Source organism: Capsicum annuum, chromosome 8 (assembly GCF_002878395.1).
Source record: "Capsicum annuum cultivar UCD-10X-F1 chromosome 8, UCD10Xv1.1, whole genome shotgun sequence".
NCBI classification, from domain to species: Eukaryota; Viridiplantae; Streptophyta; class Magnoliopsida; order Solanales; family Solanaceae; genus Capsicum; species Capsicum annuum.
In genome coordinates this window covers 94781867-94801026 of record NC_061118.1, presented here as the reverse complement: position 1 = coordinate 94801026, position 19160 = coordinate 94781867, and the positions used below count along the sequence as shown (strand labels likewise).

The 19160-nt window shown below is 36.0% G+C and overlaps 2 protein-coding genes across 3 annotated transcripts; one reads left to right on the top strand and one right to left on the bottom strand.

Moving 5' to 3' along the window:
• The first annotated feature begins 234 nt into the window (after window positions 1-234).
• On the top strand, window positions 235-11036 carry LOC107838819 (protein BREAST CANCER SUSCEPTIBILITY 1 homolog). Of its 2 annotated transcripts, XM_016682037.2 has the most exons (14): window positions 235-507; window positions 641-694; window positions 785-855; window positions 6026-6139; window positions 6633-7120; window positions 7284-7394; window positions 7494-8459; window positions 8584-8684; window positions 8992-9178; window positions 9257-9351; window positions 9446-9572; window positions 9662-9827; window positions 9952-10070; window positions 10480-11036. In XM_016682037.2, the coding sequence occupies exons 1-14, from the start codon at window positions 452-454 to the stop codon at window positions 10819-10821; spliced, it is 2997 nt and encodes a 998-aa protein (XP_016537523.1). In that variant the 5' UTR covers window positions 235-451; the 3' UTR covers window positions 10822-11036. The 2 variants fall into 2 exon arrangements, with proteins under 2 accessions (XP_016537523.1, XP_016537524.1); XM_016682038.2 differs by lacking the exons at window positions 235-507; window positions 641-694; window positions 785-855 and adding an exon at window positions 4232-4379.
• A 213-nt stretch (window positions 11037-11249) lies between these two features.
• Window positions 11250-13145, bottom strand: LOC107838818. The gene is made up of 2 exons (XM_016682036.2): window positions 12709-13145; window positions 11250-12354 (listed from the first exon to the last, which is right to left on the bottom strand). Exons 1-2 carry the CDS (start codon window positions 12788-12790, stop codon window positions 11504-11506), a joined length of 933 nt encoding a protein of 310 aa, XP_016537522.1. The 5' UTR covers window positions 12791-13145; the 3' UTR covers window positions 11250-11503.
• Window positions 13146-19160: the final 6015 nt, after the last annotated feature.

The following is a 19160-nucleotide window of genomic DNA, read 5'->3' as shown; positions in this document are numbered from 1 at the left end:
TAGGAAAAAAATTATTTTATTAATAATTATTGATAAATTTAATATTTATAATAATTAAAAGTATTTTAGTAAACTTACCTGGTACATACAATATCATACTGTCAAATCAAACAGTAAAACTATTATGAAACAATAATGAACGATGCAGTCTATCCAAATATACTATACCGAACTGTAACCTAACATAGGCGAGCCGCGAGCCTAATGGGTCGGACGCCCCGAATCCAGCTAGTCGAATAAAGGCCGAAAAATCCAGTTCTCTGTGGCGGGAGAGAATAAGCGCGCCCTTTCAGAAAAAATTTTAAAAAATTTCCCCAAAACTTCATACTTCACTATTCAGCTTCTCTCACAAGTCACACTTCTCATCTCAACCCCAAAAGCCATAAATCATTACAGTTCCCTCACATCACGGTTTAGAATTACAAAGAAATCCACGATTTATTGGGAAAAAATGGCAGATACTTCGCATCTTGAAAAAATGGGAAGAGAGCTCAAGTGCCCAATCTGGTACAATTTATCGTTTCCTTGTTTTCCCGAGTATTTTTCATCCTTTTTATTTGTTTTTAAATTTTTTTGCTAGGGATTTAATTTTGTATAATCTTAATAATGTTTCGTTTTTGATTTGCTCTTTTTTTTGCAGCTTGAGCCTGTTGAATTCTGCTGTTTCACTTACATGTAATCATGTATTTTGCAAGTAAGTGAATTTTATTACAAAATGTTTATTTATGTACTACTTTCTGTTTTTGGATTGAGAATTAAGTTGTTCTGTTTTTTTTTTTTTCAGTTTATGTATTCAGACTGGTATGAAATCTGGGTCCAATTGTCCAGTGTGCAAAGTTCCTTTTCATCGTAGAGGTTTGAGTCTTTTCTACCCCTTTTTATCAAATTATAAATGTTGCATTTGTACTTTTTCCGTAGAAGAAACATCTCCTTTTAGGGGTTGTTTGATATGAGGATGGAATAGACAAAGTTATCCCATGAATTGGGCTATCCCACATGATTAGTTTTTGTTGGGTTCTAAGTGTATATGTGAATGGAAAATAGAGGAAAAAGTGAATTGAGTTTTTACTTTAAGGAAGCAAAGTTCTCCACATTGGTGGAAGAAATGAACTTTCTTATGCTTAGATTGAGAAGCATCCCTTCATGTGGTTAGTAAGGCAAGAACAAAACATGTCTCGCGCTGTTGTCGTCGTTCGCTCGGCTCGCCTTTGTATTTAGATTTGAATTTGGAAAATGATTGAGAGATTATCTTTTTCGACAAAATTTATTTGAAATTTGAGAATTAGTGAATAGAAAAATATTTCTCCATCTGTAGATGCACATGGCATGTGCGGACGCAGTCACAACGCACCTCGAAGGGACGTGGCCCTTTGAGGCCAGCACCGTCCAGCGAAGGTCAAGCCCGAACATTCTGGTTTGCGCCAAAACGCGACCTGCACGCGCAAGTCCAATGCAAGTGATATGACGTTTCAAAAGCAGTGCATTTTTTCATCAATCATTGCTTCTTTTCGGAAGCACCACCTTTGGGCTATAAATACTGAAATTTTTCCATAGGTAAAGGTATGAAAGTTTGAAGTAAAAACATCTTCTTAAAACTTTAGTGTGATTAACAACCATTGAGTGAGTTCGGTGTTTAGAAAATTTGAGGTACCACTATGTGCTGAAGTGAATCATTTTATATTGGGAGGATATATTCCATAACCTCGGGTACTTTAGAGGAATAAATTTCTTAAGGACACACCGTACATTTGGTGGACTTGATTCTTCCTGTTTCATCTCTTTTCTTAAAGTTGGTTTTACTGTTTTCTGAAAAAATAGTTTGAACTTCATATTGATAGTTCTTCAACTGATTGAACTTGTGTTTGAAGTTCTTGAAATTTTATTTTAATAGTTCATAAGTTAGTTGAACTTGTATTGAAGTTCTTGTTGATTATATATATATTTTTGTACCCGAAAATAATAGTTATCCCATCATCATTATAGTATAGATAATGGGATAAATAATCATGTGACTAATTAATACCCCAACCAAAACCAGGATTACGTAATCGTGCATTTTATTGGGGGAATGACGACTTAGGGTTTTTAGGTTTAAACTAGGTAAATTTATAGACCATCGAGGCCATTTACCTCGTGAGGAGACTAGTGGAGCAGAATAGAGAAATGATGAAGAATTTGCATATGGTGTTCATTGATCTTGAGAAGGCGTACAATAAATAATACAAGGGAGACCAAGAAGACACAAAAACATACACCAAAAATAGTCCACAAGTCAAGAAACCCGAGGACTCCTTTGATGACCACACTCAGATTTGCTACTTGAACAAGAATGAGATAATATCAAGGTGTTATTGACACCAAACCAACAACCAAACTAAGTTATCAACACAATATGGTGAACAATATAACAATAACAACAATACACGAATTACAATGACAAGAACCAAACGGATTACACTAGAATTAAGAACCAACGATTACAAGGAAAAGTAAAGATAGGAAGATAGACAAATGGAGATGTAATTTTAAGAACCCAAGAACATATTCCACTCTTGGACCTTTAACGCCACACACTACAATCACCTATCTCTTACAATGACACAAGAGAGGCGTCCACCACCCAAGTACCAACGTATGAAGTAAAATGCAACACACAAGTGATTCCTCCCTTGTGCTATGCCCTAGTTTCGGATTAGGACTCTCTCTTTCTAAGAGGAAGTGTTATCTCAATAACAAGCATAAACTAATGGAAATAAACCCTATAATGTTCTATATATATAACATTCCAAATAAAGGGAAATGACATAAGCGCCCCTTCACTAAAAGGGCTCCAAAGCCGCCCCATTAAGTGCACCAAAAGGGCGGGTTTGGGCCTCCTCTTCACTTGGGCTTGTGCACTTTAAGTGGTCTTCAAAATGCTCAAAAAGTGTCCATGGTTATGATCATACTTGTATCAATAAAATATTCAGAGAGGTTATGTGGAGGTACTTGGAGGCAATAGGTGTGCCCGTGGCGTACACTAGGTTGATTCAGGACATGTATAATAAGTGAAGACGCGTGCGAGGATGTTAGATGGAGATTCGGAGAACTTTCTTGTTTTGACAAGGTTGCACCAGAAGTTAACTCTTGGTTTGTTTTTATTTTCCTTGGTGATGGATGGATTGATGGGACACATTTAAGGGGAAGCGTCTTGGTGTATGTTATTTGCTGATGATGTAGTGCTATTGTTGAGACTCGAGGAGGAATTAATGATAAGTTGGAGGTTTGGAGACAGACCCTTGAGTCTAAAGGATTTAAGTTGAGCAGGACCAAGGTGGAGTACTTGGAATGTAGTTTTAGTGATTTGACGCATAAGGTGGATGTGGTACTGAAGTTGGATTCTCAGGCCTTTCAAAAGACAGATAATTTTAAGTATCTTGGGTTTATAATTTAGGGGAATGAGGATGTCACGCACAGTATTGGTGTAGGGTGGCTGAAATGAAGGATCGCTTCGGGAGTCTTGTGTGATAAGGTGTCTACTAAGCTTAAAGGTAACTTCTACAGTGTAACAATTCGATTGGTTATGTTGTATGGAGTGGAGTGTTGGCCGATTAAGAACTCCTACATTCAAAAGTTGAAGGTGGCAAAAATGAGGATGTTGCGACAGATGTGTGGACTTACTAGGAGAAATAGGGTTATACATGAGATTATTCGAGAGGTGGGAGTGACTTCGGTGGAAGCCAAAATGTGGGAAGTGAGGTTGAGATAGTTCGGACATGTGATGAGGAGGCGCACGTATGTGTGAGAGGTTGGCTATAGGTGGTTTCATGCGGGGTAAAGATAGACCAAAGAAATATTGGAGGGAAGTGATTACGCATGACATGAAACAGTTACAACTTACGGAGGACATGACTAGGAAGGTGTGGAGGACGCGGATTAGGGTAGAGTGTTAGTGGGTAGGAGTGTCCTTACTAGTAGAGAGCAGTGCTTTGTGTATAGTTGTGCCCAGTGTTCAAAATTGCGCCCGCATCGTCGCATTATGCGGTGATGCGAGGCGATGCGGTCATCAAGCGAGTCGCAACTATGATGCGCTGTAATCTGAGAATTGCGGGCGCATCAGGCACTGTTGTGTGAGGCGTTGTGATGTGATGCGAGAGGTATTGCGATGCGGTCGCAATATGTTTTTTTTTTCATTTTTGTTGCGTCTGGATTTTTTTGGGTTGGAATTGCAGGTGCTATTTTTTGGGGGGGGGGGGGGGGCGCAATTTGTAAATAAAAAAGAGGACAAAACTTTTAGAAAGGAGATGAAGACAGATCAAAGTCACTAAGCAACTTGGGGTTTTCAAAGAAAAGCTGCTTTCTCTCTTCTCCAACGATCAAATAATTTTGCTACTATTAAGGTAAGTCTTCTTCTTCTTATTCTTCGTCTTATTCTTCTGCTGTTTTTTTTTAACTGATGCTCTATACTGATGCTCAGGTCTCTGTCTTTTTTTCTTTCCTGTTCTTCTTCTTCTAGTGCTCTTTTTTTTTTTTTTACGGACTGATGCTCTGTTTTAAGGGCCAGTTTTTTGTCAATGTTACTGTTCACTGCTTAAAATCTGGTTTTTCCTTTTACTATTCACTATATCTTTGTGTTTTTAATTTAATTTTGTTCTTATGTGTTCTTTACAGCATTGGTAAAATGTCTGATCCAGCATTTTTAATTGTTGATCATATAGTTGTTGGGCTCTTTTAAATTATAACTTACTATTTCAATGCTCCATAGGTATTTTTTCTAATTAAATTGCGCTTCACTTCAATGATGCGGTCGCATCGCATAATGCGTGATGCATAGCCTTGTCTCATTTTTCCGCATCACGCATCTTTGAACACTGGTTGTGCCTGTAGTCTAAGTTACTCGGACTCTTCAATTTTGATGCTGTACCCGTCTCGACACGACATGAGTGTGGGTGTGGGATCCGTACCTGATCTGGTCAACCCGTTTTCGGTACTTTGACCAAAATCGACTGGAAAAGTCCGGACAGATTTAAGAAATTTTGTAATAAAACAAAAGCTAAGGTGAAATTTAAGAAAATGGAATACCTTGTATATAGAAATTTCTATGTTATTGCTTTTCTTTTTATCTCCTTCCAAGATTTTCTTCTTGAACAACATTTTCTCCTCAAGTTTTTCATATCATATCTCATAATTTATGTTTTATAACTCTATTTTTAGATATTTAAATTATTTTTTGCTGAATCCCCGCACCCGTATCCATCCCTAGATCCACATCCCCAAATCTTTAAATTGAGACCGTGAAGGATCCGACCTCTAGATCCGTACCTGTATCGGACACCCGCACTCGAGTCCGAGCAGCTTAGCCTGTAGTCATAGTGTTATGCATGTATCTTATAGTTTTTTGTTCGTGGAGTTTTGGTGGTGTTGGTGATTTCAGATAGATAATTTATAGTATTACTCTATGAGTGTCTTGTTTCTTGTATCATTTTGTTGTGTTTTTTTATGTTTTTTATTTGTTATACTGGTGTTTGTCTTGAACCGGAGGTCTATCGGAAACACCCTCTCTACTTCATCTGAGGTAGTGGTATGGACTGCGTACACTTTACCCTCCCCAAACCCTACTTTGTGGGAATACATTGGGTATGCTGTTGTTGAATTTATAGAAGCATTTGCCTTACGATCAATAAGTAAAATGGCTGGTGAACTTGGGGTCTTAGTTAATCTTTATGAACAAAATGCTCAAACCTTGAAGATTGTGTATATTGCAACCATGGTAATCGGCTCAACAGCTGTGTGGTATGCTTATATATACTTAACTATTTAAAATAATCAATGTTGACGTGCTAGCAGTCGGAATAATATGTGATTGACAAGCCACTTACACCATTTCGCATGTTTGTTAGGATTCCACTTTGCTCTCTGAGTCATTACAGCTATATTAGTTAGAACTTACATGATCAGTTAAAGTTTTCATTGCTGCTTTACTATGCAGATTATTATAACTCTTTTTTGTCTCGTTTATTAACTTCTATAATTTTTGGTGCTATAGAAATCCGACCTGCACTCCACATGGATAACTTGGTGAGCATCTATAAGAACATGGAAGTCGCTTCCGGAGTCAATATATTTGTCACTCAAACCAATCCTTCATCCAAATTACAAGGTAATATTCCATCACTTGTCATTCATCAATCTTGTGAAGCTTTTGCATGTACAAATGCACCTACTATTGTCATGAGCATTTGTTCAACAAGGGTGTTCGAAATAGATAGTTTGATGTGCTAATCCATGCTTAAACAAGTGTGTCTTTCATGTTAAACTTGCATGATTTTGTTTTATCTATTGCGTTTCCAATCGAAACAAGTGATATTTAAGAGTTTTTAGTTAGTTCCCATCAAGTTAGATTTGATTTTGTCAATATTCAACCTCACCAAAGACATCATGTTTATAATTCATATACAGCTTAGATGGTATGCATGCTAGCAACTCTGTTTTGCATCTGATCTTCATTCTTTAGTTCCTGAACATAATCCAAATGTATTTGTTTTGATCAAAATTATGGTTCTGAAGAAGCTAATTTGGCTTGGCCTATTTTGATGTAGTTATTATCTGTTCTGTAAATAATTTGGCTTGGGGTGTATTTATCTCATATTCAGGGGAAGACACTCAATCAAATGGCAAAGAAACTTGTGGATTCCAAGAGACACCAAAAACTTTTACAGAAGCTCCAGCCACAGAGAATCAGAAAAGAAAAAGAGGGAAAGGATCAAAAAAACCTTCGGGGAGCAACAAAAAGATTTCCAGATCAACTCTTATTAGACCTTCTTTTCCGACAAAGAAGAGAGTGCAGGTGCCACAACATCCGCCTTCAGAGACGCCACCACCTACAAAGGTGGTTGGTGGAAATGGTAAATCCATCATTGATGAAGCTCAGAAACCTTTAGTGATTGAGAGAGACAGGTTTTTGCTAAACGAAAAAGGAGAACCAGTACTATCGCCATTCTTCTGGCTGAGAGAAGAAGATGTAGAAAGATCAAGTCAGCAAACAGATGGGGACATTATCATGGATACACCTTCAGGTGTTCCGTGCTTCAGCGATATGAAGGACTTGGATGATGAGGTTCACTGTGAAATGTCTCCAAAAGTAAGTAACATAATATCCAACTTATAATAGCTTCCCCTTTAATCAGGTTTTTGGTTATCCTCCTTCCCTACCCTTTGCTTTCATGGTTTATGATCCAGAGTCAATCTAAATGGTGATATTATTCATGTTGACACATACGTTTTCTTACTTACTCGTTATACAGAGTGGACCCTATGATGCAGTTAATGGAGCAGATCTTTTTGACAGTGAGATGTTCGACTGGACACAGAGAGCTTGCTCTCCTGAACTTTGTTCAAGCCCCTTTAAGACAAAGGTACTTCTTTGTGGTATATTATTGCTATGGAGTGAAAGTTTTTCCTCTTCTAATTTTCCAGATTTGTTTAGTCTCTAATTTCCCTCTTTTTCTGGTTAGATTAAGGATACTATTGATTCTGCTGGAGCTCAGGAAAAGAATCAAGCCCTCCCAGTTGAGGAAAGTTGCATTAATGCATCAGCAACTGAGGACAGAACAGCTGCTGCAAATGAAAAGGGTACTGATAAAGGACATCTGAGTTCACCCTCTTTATCTCCTCCTGAAAATAAAACCACTATTAGAGAAGGCGTTCTTTGCAAGTCTAGCAGGAGTAAGGCATTGAGAAGTACCAAGAAGAAAGATGAAAAGAAGATAATTGGTGAAGTATCTGAAGTCCGTAATACTTCACAAAAAATAGCCGAAGAAACTAGGAAGAACAATCAGGACAATGTCGATGCATTTAATTCCAATAAGAAGGATTTGGAAAACAAGAAAAAGGGTAGATCCTCTAGAAATGTCGCTGGGTCAGAAGTTGAAGACATTTCCACTTCATGTGACACAAAAAGACTTCGCAAGAGCAATAAATCCATGCCCTTCAACTTTTCTACTCTTGTGAATCAAGAAAAGCATAGTGAGGGAAGCATTGAGACACTTGACTCGAAGACACGTAATAAACGCCACAAGGGATCATTAAGTGAACAAAATAAGTACTTCTTCGGAGCAAAAGGCAGACAGACAACTGCTGAATATAACATTCCACAAACTCAAGATGGAACTTTGCATTTCGAATCAGCAAACAGATTGATTCCCACGGATAATGGGAAACCTACTCCTAGTTTAAAGCTGAAGAAACGTGAGCTTGATAGTGACAGCAAGTTTCATGGGAAGAAAAAAGTGAAGTTTTCTGAAGACGGGGAGCTTGCTAACAAGGAGAATATTACTCTTGAAAAGATTCAAAAGGGAGCACATAGTTCATTTGAAACTGAGAAATCTGTTTCGAACTTGAAAGATTCAGTTTTGCCGAAGTGTGGGGCAAGTCAAAACAAAATCCAGTGTGCTTTCTGCCGTTCAGCAGAGGAATCTGAGGTAGAAGCCATTGGTTATTGTGTTTCTTTTTTCGGGATTTCCCTTCTATTTATTCTTAATTCTTAAAGTTTGCCTTTTGATTCTGTATAGCAATTGTATATCGTCTTCTGTTACCAAATCTCAGGTTTCAGGAGTCATGGTAAGCTACCTTAACGGAAAGCCTGTCAAAGATGATGTTAATGGAGCAGCAGGTGTTATACACGTGCACAAACATTGTGCAGAATGGTAATTACTCATCAGAAGGTCCTCGTATATTTCCTTCATATAAATGTGGTAACGGTAACTTGAAAATTATCTCCTATAATAACAGAATGTTCTTGGCTTCATAGATAAATTTATCATCAGTGTCACAGATGTTTGTTAAGCAAGTATAAATTACTTATTTTTAGTAATAAGACGAGTGTAAATTTTTCATCTGCATCTAATGTGTTCAATGTACATCAATTTGTCCTTGTCAAATCATTTTAGAATCTTTGAATCTGCTGCAAGTGAAATTGTTTCTAGTGTAAAAAGCAAAAATGCACATCTACAGGGCCCCTAATGTATATTTTGGAGGTGATGATGTGGTCAACCTTGTATCTGAGCTGAAGAGGAGCTGGAGGATTACTTGTTTTCTCTGTGGAGTAAAAGGGGCAGCTCTTGGGTGTTATGCGACAAGTTGTCGCAAAAGCTTTCATGTTCCTTGTGCCAAGTTGACACCAGAGTGTCGATGGGATTTTGTATGTCTGAAATTCAATATCCCAGAACTATATTTCATAAAAGATTAGACATCACTTACTCAATTTTCCTTAATTCAGGACAACTTTGTTATGTTATGCCCTTTGCATGCTAACTCTAAGCTGCCATGCGAGGTCGCTGGGGAACAGTCTAAGATTAGAGAAAGTACTAAAAGGTTGGACCAACAGATTCTTAGAATTGTTGTAGCTGAAAATTTTCCATTTTGGCTCCAAGTACTTATTCCCCTTCTCCTTGCCTCTAATATGCAGAAATTCTTGTATCCACCAACCCAAAGTCTCAGCAACACCTGATAATGCTGCCACTTTGCAGTGGAAGTCTCAGAAGAAGAATAAGAATTTAGTGCTCTGTTGTTCGGCTCTAACGGCTGATGAAAAAGTAAGCAAACAGGATAATTTTCACAAATCATGGTTATTTGAGAACAAATGAGGTTCATTAACGGGATAACTTGAATCCTCAACTTGCAGGGGCTTGTTTCTACATTGAAGAGGTTGTCTGGAGTGACAGTAGTCAAGAACTGGGACCTAAGTGTCACCCATGTGATTGCTTCTACAGATGAGAAAGGAGCATGCCGAAGAACTCTCAAATATTTGATGGGTGTCTTGGCTGGGAAATGGATAATGAGCATTGACTGTCAGTAATCTTGTTTAATTAACTGCAAATTAATATGTTAAATAAAAAGATATGTTTTCTCTACAACCAGAGTTGAGCTTCTTTTTTTTTATGTCCATCCTGATGCTTCATTTTATGCCTGCAGGGATTGTTGCTAGCTTGGATGCCACAGAATTTATTGATGAGCAGCAATATGAGATTAAAATAGATACTCATGGCATTGTGGATGGCCCTAAACTTGGAAGATTGAGGATTTTAAGCCAGGTTACATCTTTCTACAGATTTATCATTAACAATAAACTAATCAAGTGCATTTCAATTCATTTGGATAGCACTTGTTACCGTTGTAATTATTTTTCTGGAGTGGTGGCGGTTAGAACAACGTTTAGGTCCTTTTGTGTATAAAGCACTCTTTAGGTTCTATGTTTTCCTGGATAGATTCCTATTCCATAAAGAACTGGAACTTCACCTCGAATATTTGAAGCATTAAGGTTGTCATTTCCTTAAATTCCTTGACCCCCAACACCCTCACCCCATGAATTAATCAACCAAGTAGAAGTTAAAGTTCAGTTGGAATGGTTGCTTTGCATTTTCACCTTCTATTGGCTGCACTTACATCATTGCATGAAAGTCCTCTTATACATTCTTTAAATATCAAAATCTTGTTTTGCAGCAACCAAAGCTTTTCAGTGGATACACGTTCTTTTTTATGGGTGACTTTTTACCTTCTTACAAGAGCTACCTACATGACCTTGTTATTGCTGCTGGAGGAATTGTCCTAAACAGGAAGCCAGTAACAATGGATCAGGAAGTTCTTTCACCAGGATGCCCTCCACCTTTTGTAATTTATAGTCACGAGCAACTTGATCAGTGCGAGGGACGTGAAAAAAATTCAGTTTTAGCTCGCAGAAGATCTAATGCAGAAGTTTTGGCTAGTTCAACTGGAGCTGTAGCTGCCAGCAACTCATGGATTCTAAACTGCATTGCTGGCTCTAAGTTGCTGGAGCTGGAGTAGTGTCAAAATTTCTACCCAAGTTATCACATCATTCAGCAACAAAGGCAAGACTTGGCCTTTTCCATCTGTCATTATATAAAACATTAGTCCGTAAATATTTCCCAACTGACTGTCCATGTCTTTCATCATTCAGTTACTTATACCCCAAAAATCATGCCATTTTATTCTGTTGATGTATAAGTTAAAAATTGTATGAAAATTCAGTTCAGTTTGCATATTCTTTAGTTTGAAATGTGATCAAATCTTCAGACAGAGGAGCTCATAAGTGCTGAACCAATTGACTGCATGCTATCCACTCACCTGTCGTTAAAAAGTATATTCTGCTCTTCATTATAATCCCATAATAGAGCACTTCAATGACTTGTAAGAAGAATTACAATGCAAGTTAGGGCAGTGAGGCTGAACTATTGATGTTGTTAGCACTAATATAAAACTGAAAACGAGATAAATTAGATACATGTAAATTGTAGATGGATAAAAAACATTACTAGTTATTTTCCTGTTACATACCATATACTTGACTCGTTTATTACATTGACTCCGTAACAGAGAAGAATGAGCTATTGTTTCACCATTTTCAGTGGATTTTATGGGACACCATGATCCTAAGACCATGCTAAAGAAAACCTTGAGGACCATCTTTTCTTCCTTGTGTCATGCTTGTTTCTAAGTTACTGTGTTCTCATGCAAACACTGTAGGCTTGCTAGCACTAATCTCTACTTTTGATTGGACACATTCCCCTTCCTTTGGACCATGTTTGGCCACTTGCATTTCAAAGCATTCAAACATATGCTCTAATTCAACAATATCCTCTTTGATATCCGTCGAGGGCACACTTTCAGAGGCAATTCGTTCTTTGAAGCTTTGGATTCTGGCAAGTCCAGCACCAATTTTTGCTGTCATTTCTTCCATGGTTGCATGCATTGCCATGTTTTCCGCTTGTGCATCCTTCCATTTCCTCTTAATGGACCTATAGCCATCCAATGACCTTAGGAGGTTCTCCGAAAGTGCCTTATTTCTTTCTTGGAGGGCGCTGTTTCCTTGTGATTCTCCTCCACTGCTGCTATACCTCCTTTCCTTTTGCTCGGTGGCACGTTCATGTAACCTTCCGACTAAATTCTCATTTTTTTCTTTGAGATCATTGATGAGGTCCTCCATTTCATTCAACTCATGGACTTTCTTCGAGAGCTCTGCAGCCATAATCTCTTTTTCTTTCCCTAAGCTTGAACACATGACCTCGAGGCTCTTTCGTGCTGCCAAGCTTGCGTTTAGCTGCTTCCTTAGTTTTTCTTTCTCATCAATCATCGGCTCGTAGTACTTCTTGTCTATGGGTACATGACTATTAGATTCAGCTTCTGATGATGACTTGTTACCAAAAGATTGACATTTCTTAATTCTTGTCCTAACATTATCCAGGATGGTCATCATGGTTGCCACCCTCAGCATTCTCCGGCCATCATTCTTCTCTTTGTTACAAGAATCTTTGTGCTCTTGAGTCAACTTTAGCAATAACTTAATGTTGGCCGCAACCCCTGAAAATACAGAAATTTGCACAAAAAAAAAAATAAAAATTCAAAACATGAATATCTCATATAATGCTGCAATAATTGAATACAAAAATGAAAATAACAACTGCATTTGTAATTGTTTTCTTCTATATTCATGAGATCATAAAGTCTGATGTATCATATAAGTCAAGATAATGGTTCTTATCATTTGTTATACAAAAACCTATCTTCCTCAATTCCTTCATTAAATTTTATCGTCACCAAATATATATTTCTTAAAATTGTCATATGACTGATTCAAGAAAACTTAACATCCCAGCTTCTATTAGCACACAACAACAACAAAACAAACATGAACATAAAAAGAACAAACATTACCTTCTAAAGCTGAATCATCATGGAATTGTTCAGATGTATTAAACATTAAATCAGGAGATGAATTTATACGAAGTCTACTCATGATCAATATCTCCAAAAAAAGAAAAATGAAGATAAATTCTCAAGAAAGATAGAGGAGGAATGAAGTATATATAGAGAAGATAAAAATGAATTGGAATGCGGAGGTAAGAAGAAAGGTACTTTCCAAAGTATATAGAGATTGTATACTAATTAGATAAATAAATTATAATATGATTTGAGAGATCCAAAGAAGAGAAGATTGCTTTGCAAACCCTCTTTCTGTTTCTCTTCTTTTTTCTATTTTTTTTTGGTATGAGGTGAAAAAAATGAACTTTTTTTTATTCAAGTTGTCTTATTCTTCTACTAATTCTGTAATATTCAATTTTTTTGTCGGGAGTTAGCTTGTCAGAGAGAATGGTTGGCTAATGGCAGTTATTTTTTGCGTAATTATTGGCAATTGGTTGACTTATTGATTGGCTGTTAGCTGTCATTGACTTTCTTAGACACAACAGTTGGCTTCATGTGATGAGTCCATACCTATTCACTTATATATTTTTTATTTGTGTATAAGTGATATCGTGTACTGTGGATTTGATTAAAAAAAGACATTGCATCAACAGTCATCTATAATGTGATGTTTGAAGAGAAGATCACTTGAGAAGGCATCAGCCATAAAGGCGACGCGGTCTTTACTCGGTGGTAGTTAGAAAGTCAGTTAATATTGTGACCCAATCAGAAACTAGCTTAACAGTACTCTCAATGTACAAATATTGATTGTGCTCCATTTTGAGAACTAAGGAAAATAATTCTCACTACTTCCAATCTTCTCTGAGTCATTTTCTTCATCAAATTAGGGTTCATACAACCCAGTTCTTTCAATATTATTTCATGGTATTAGAGTATCAGAGTGTCACGATCCAACTAATCAGATCATGCGGACACCTACTTTAATCTACTTAGATTAAGGTGTTAAGTGGGTCGGGCTGGGTCAACCTGGAATCGGCCTGTGAGATTTAGCCGGGTTGTGGGCCGGACCGGATCCGGGTTTGGTTAAACGGGCCGGTCTGGTTCCGGGCCCAACAGTAAAATTTTTAAAAACAACCCTGAACCGGCCCACTTAACCTAACCCGGTCCAACCCACCTAAACCCGGTCAAAACCGGTCAAAAACAAAAAAAAAGAGCTTTTTCTCCAATATACACTATATATGCCACCTATATACATTTTAAATACGTTAAACAATATATATACACTATATATATAGTATATACTACATTAGAATTTAAAAATTATATACACATAATACATATACACAATTACACATGTAATCGTGTATACGACTATACGTTAGTTAAATATATATACTACTCTAAATAAAACATATACTGCAAGATATATACTACAATATAATGATATATATAATAGTTTATAAAACATATACACATGTGTACGTTAAATATATACGTCTATAGAAGATATATACACATATAAACGTACCATTCAATATATGTGCTACTTTAAATAAAACATATACTCCAATATACATATACTACAATATATACACACACTAAATATATAGTTATATACTAATTTATAAAACATATACACATGTATATGTTAAATATATATTACTTTAGAAAATATACACACATATATACACACCATTCAATATGTACGTACACATATAAAATATATGTACTTCTTTAAATAAAACATATGCTACTTAATATAGTAAATTAATAATACTTTATAGTAAATTAGTAATATATTAAAACTAAGTATTTAATTTAAACTAAAAATTTAATTTAAATCATTACATGGAAAAAAATTACAAAGTAAGGACTAAGGAGTGAATGAATGTTGAATTTTATTGATTGCAAAATGATCCAAAATTTATAATTTACATGGATGAAAAATCTACAAATTTTGCATAATTTTTTCCAACTCATTTATGTTAATATTAACGGAAATTTGCATAGGATAGTCAAAGTCAACGGGGGCAAAACCATGTATTGGACTTGATTCTGTTGAGTTCTCCCATGAAGTCATAATTTCTTCAAGTCTCTGCTCGTCGTTCGGCTCCGCTTCCATTCCTTGATTTCTTCGTTCGGCTCTAATCCAATCTCTAAGGCAAACTAGAACATCCATTGCATTGCTTCCCAATGAATGTCAGTTGTCTCCAAACTGCTGTCGTCCCTGACTAAAAGCACTCTCCGATGCAACGGATGACATTGGAACATTCAGGATATCTTTAGCTATTCTTGAAAGCACAGGATATTGTGCTTTATTATTCCTCCACCAATCCAACGTGTTGGTCCCTCGTCTGCGATTCTCTAGTGGTGATTGGAGATAATACTTCAGCTCTTCCCTATAAGTTGTTGTGTAAGCTCCCTCCTCAACACTGTTCCAACAAGGTAAATCATAAAAGTGATCAGAAAAACCACTATGTGCCGGTCTTTTAGAAGATGATGGCTCCTCGGGAGGACGAGTAGCGACAGTTGGAGTGATATTTTTCAGTACAGCTAAATCAACTAAATCAGCATAGTGGTTATATACTTTATCTATGTAAGCGTTCGCATCGGCCATAGCCGCCCACAAATCAGGTTGTTCTTGTTCTTCATCATCAGAATCATTGTTAGTATTTATTTCTAAGTTAGCATATATAATAGTACTAAAGTGGCACTTAGTATTATATTTCATGCACGGATTTAGCATAGCACCAATCAAGTAAATAGGGGGAATCGAAAAAAAATATTTTTTAAATTTAGTAAACATGACACCAACAGTTCTTTGTAACCTTCTTTATTTTTATATTCTTTGAGCAAATCAGAAATATCGGCTATATACGCCAAAATATTACAAATAGTAGGATAATAAGCACAAAAAAATTCAACCGTAGTTATATAATTTTTTTTCAAAAACTTAACAAGATCATTAATTACAGCCCAGTCAGAATCATATAGCATGCAGTGGGCAGAATCAGCAAACGAACCACAATGTTGGTTAAAAGATAGTGTAATAGGAACTCTATATTTATAACAAGTTTTTAAAATATCATACGTAGCATTCCATCTGGTATCACATTCTTCAGGCATCAATATCGGTGCAAGTCCATTTTATTCACACTTAAGTTTAAAGTCTTTAATTCTTTTTCTACGATTATTTCCTTGAAGAAAACCAACGACAAGCCGAATTTTTTCAATATAAAGCTAAAAAAACTCAAGACCATCACAATTAAATTATATATATGACAAGCACATTTAACATGAAAAATTTCAGGTAACGACGAAGATAGCTTAGATTTTAACTTTGTTATAACAATCTTGTTGTTAGACGCATTATCAAAAGCAATACATAAGATTTTATTTTCAATACCGTAAAATTCTGCAACTTTAGCAATCGAATCAGTAATAAAATCTCCAGTATGTTTGCGATCTTCATCATACAAAAAAATAAAAATATGTTTTTGTATAACAAAATTACTATCTATCCAGTGACAAGTAATGGTTAAATAATCATTTTTATTTACAGTACGATCAAGATCAGAAGTTAGGGACATTCTACATTGAATATTTTTTTAACAATGTTGATAAATATAAACAATATTGTGAATGAAGTCAAAAAATATCGGCCCTACAAGTACTTCTAGGAATACCATTAAACATAGGATTATAAATTGCTTAAATATAATGAATAAAAGCATCAGAAGAAGGAAAACTAAAAGACAAACAACCCACAGCTGCCATTTTAGCTATTTCTTCTCGGTTCCTCAATTTATTATACTTCTTCATTACCTGACCGGTTGCTGGGTCCATTCTAGTTTGCGTTGGCCCACCAACATCCGCACCACCTCGTGCAATATTTAACTCTCTTTTGTGATTATTACTTATATGTCTCATTAACGTATCCGTACCCCCTTGCCTGCCTCCTCTTTTATGCTTATATATTTGTTGACAAATATTGCATTGCACCTCAATATTTGATATACGGTCAAAATATCGCCATGCAATACTAGTTGGTTTATGAGCTCTTGGGTCACGGGGAGGACGGGGAGGGAGATTCACTGATTCAGATCTAACGTTAGCATTTTCTACTGCGGGTGTCTCACCAATATTTTCATCATCTTCTTCTAAATTAACCGCATCTACTTTATTTTCTTCTTCTATACCGTAATTTTTCTGAGCTTCTACATAATTCATATCGTGGGCACCTACACCTATTTCTTCCTCAAAAGGTTGACTAAGCAGTATCGGAGGCGGAGGCATACGGGTATATCTACTACTTGAAGTACCTCTACTGCTAGTAATTTGCTTTTTACTACCACTACCACTACCACTTTCGGGACAAAATTTTTTAATACCTTAAATGGCGAGGTTTCTTAATTTATCCATAATATAAATTAAACTAAAAAAATTCAAAATATACAAATATAATAAAATTAAACATTCAACAATTAATACACAAATTAAAAATTAAACGTAAGAGATGAAAAGAAAATACCAAATTTTAAAAGTATCCGAAGGTTGCGACTTTAGAAACTTTCACTCATACTTTGTAATCGCAAAATTAAAAAATTAAAGTGAGCACTTTAGGAAATTACATATATAGAATATTTGAGAATTGAGAATTGAAATTTGAGAGAACGAAAAATTGTGTGGAAAATGATTTGAAAGTGCAGGGTATTTATAGGATTTTTTTTTTGGATTTAAAAAAATATTTTAAATGATTTTTTTTTCAAATAAAAATGGCCAAAGTAGCCGTTTGGACCCAAAAATGGTTATATAGCCATTGGGCTAACGGCGACTTTGGGCCCAACGATCCAATTGTGATTTTAAAAAAAAAATCGGACCGATTCCGAGTTGGTTAACCGGGCCCCAAAAAAATAACCCAGCCTGAGACCCGGTACCCTACATCCCGTGGGCTGATCGGGCCGTGTTAAATGAGGCCGGGTTGATTAGGTGGGACGGGTCGGCCCGGCCCGTTTGAAACCTTAACTTAGATAGAAGAACCTAACCATATATTCAAAACACATATGAAAGTAATAAATAATTTTATTAAAGATTTCAAAATCTGATAAATATTAAAATCTTTTAAGGAATACCATAAATGAATTTTTTTTCCTGAGAACCCAGTCTAGACATGTACAAGAATTGCTGAATAGAATAATAAGTAACATAAGACCCACTTTCACTATGGAATGAGAAGATGAAAGTTGCTGGAGAACTCTTACCGCATCAAGCAAGAAACATCAACTGATCCAACAACCAAATTATACCTAAAAAGGATATAGCAAGAGTAATATAAATACAACCACACATACATGTAGGTATCATCAGCCAACCATAGATCACATAAACATGGTATAGAAATCACAAAAAGAAAGCATGACAACTTAAATAATAGTTTAATTTTCAATTCACAATTCATATGTCCACACATCATCTTATTAGGAGCTTCCAATTATATTTTATTAGCTTAAGTGACCCATTTAACTAGAGTTCAACAGCCAAATTTTGTCTAATAATCTTGCGTCCTCACTAAAATTTGTGAATATTATCCAATTAGTCAACTCCTCATAATTTTCAACTCAAGAATTAACCTCAGGTTCTTCACTATTAACATAACATACACAACGAGCACTAACTCTATAATTAACTCTATGAGTCGGGCTTGTAGTGACTATTCTTCTAACCTCTTATTTAACTAAGGCAATGCCACAACAATGATCAAGGTGTGAGAATTGCACGATACGTAAAATATCTCAACTAACAAATAAGTACTACCACACTTAACTTAAATCAAATAGACATGCAAGTCATCAAGTAAGCATTCACAATGCTCATATCAATAATTTTACACAAGGGTAATTGCACCTGTTTCAGCTTGCTATTTAGGACATCAAGAGTTTTATTATCATATTATTAGATCAAGGATCAACTCGTAAAAGGAACCACAATATGTCACAATACATAAACAAATCCACAAAATAAACCATAAAATACCTCATTAACATAACAGGTCCATACAAGGAACCATAATATCTCAAAATTGTCGATCCACACAATAAAAATAATATATCATCAATATATAGCTGTCCAATCAAAGAACCATCAAACTCTTCAAATTATGGTGTACACACATGCTAAGGATCTTATGACCACCCACTAGCCATGACCTGCAGGGGACAAACTCAGTCCATGTACCAAATATTCCAAGCAACTAGTGCCTGCCACCCTTATCTGTCATGACTCGAACCAGGACCTGGCCATGATGGGTATCTCAAGTCCACTGAGGACCGGAGACCACCCCTTTTACCTAGCCAAATGGAATATAACACCCCTAGCAGCAACTGAAATCCAAACATATAACAAGAAAGTCAACAAACTCAAAGACATCTAAGAATGTCAACAACAATATCCAATCCACAGTAATG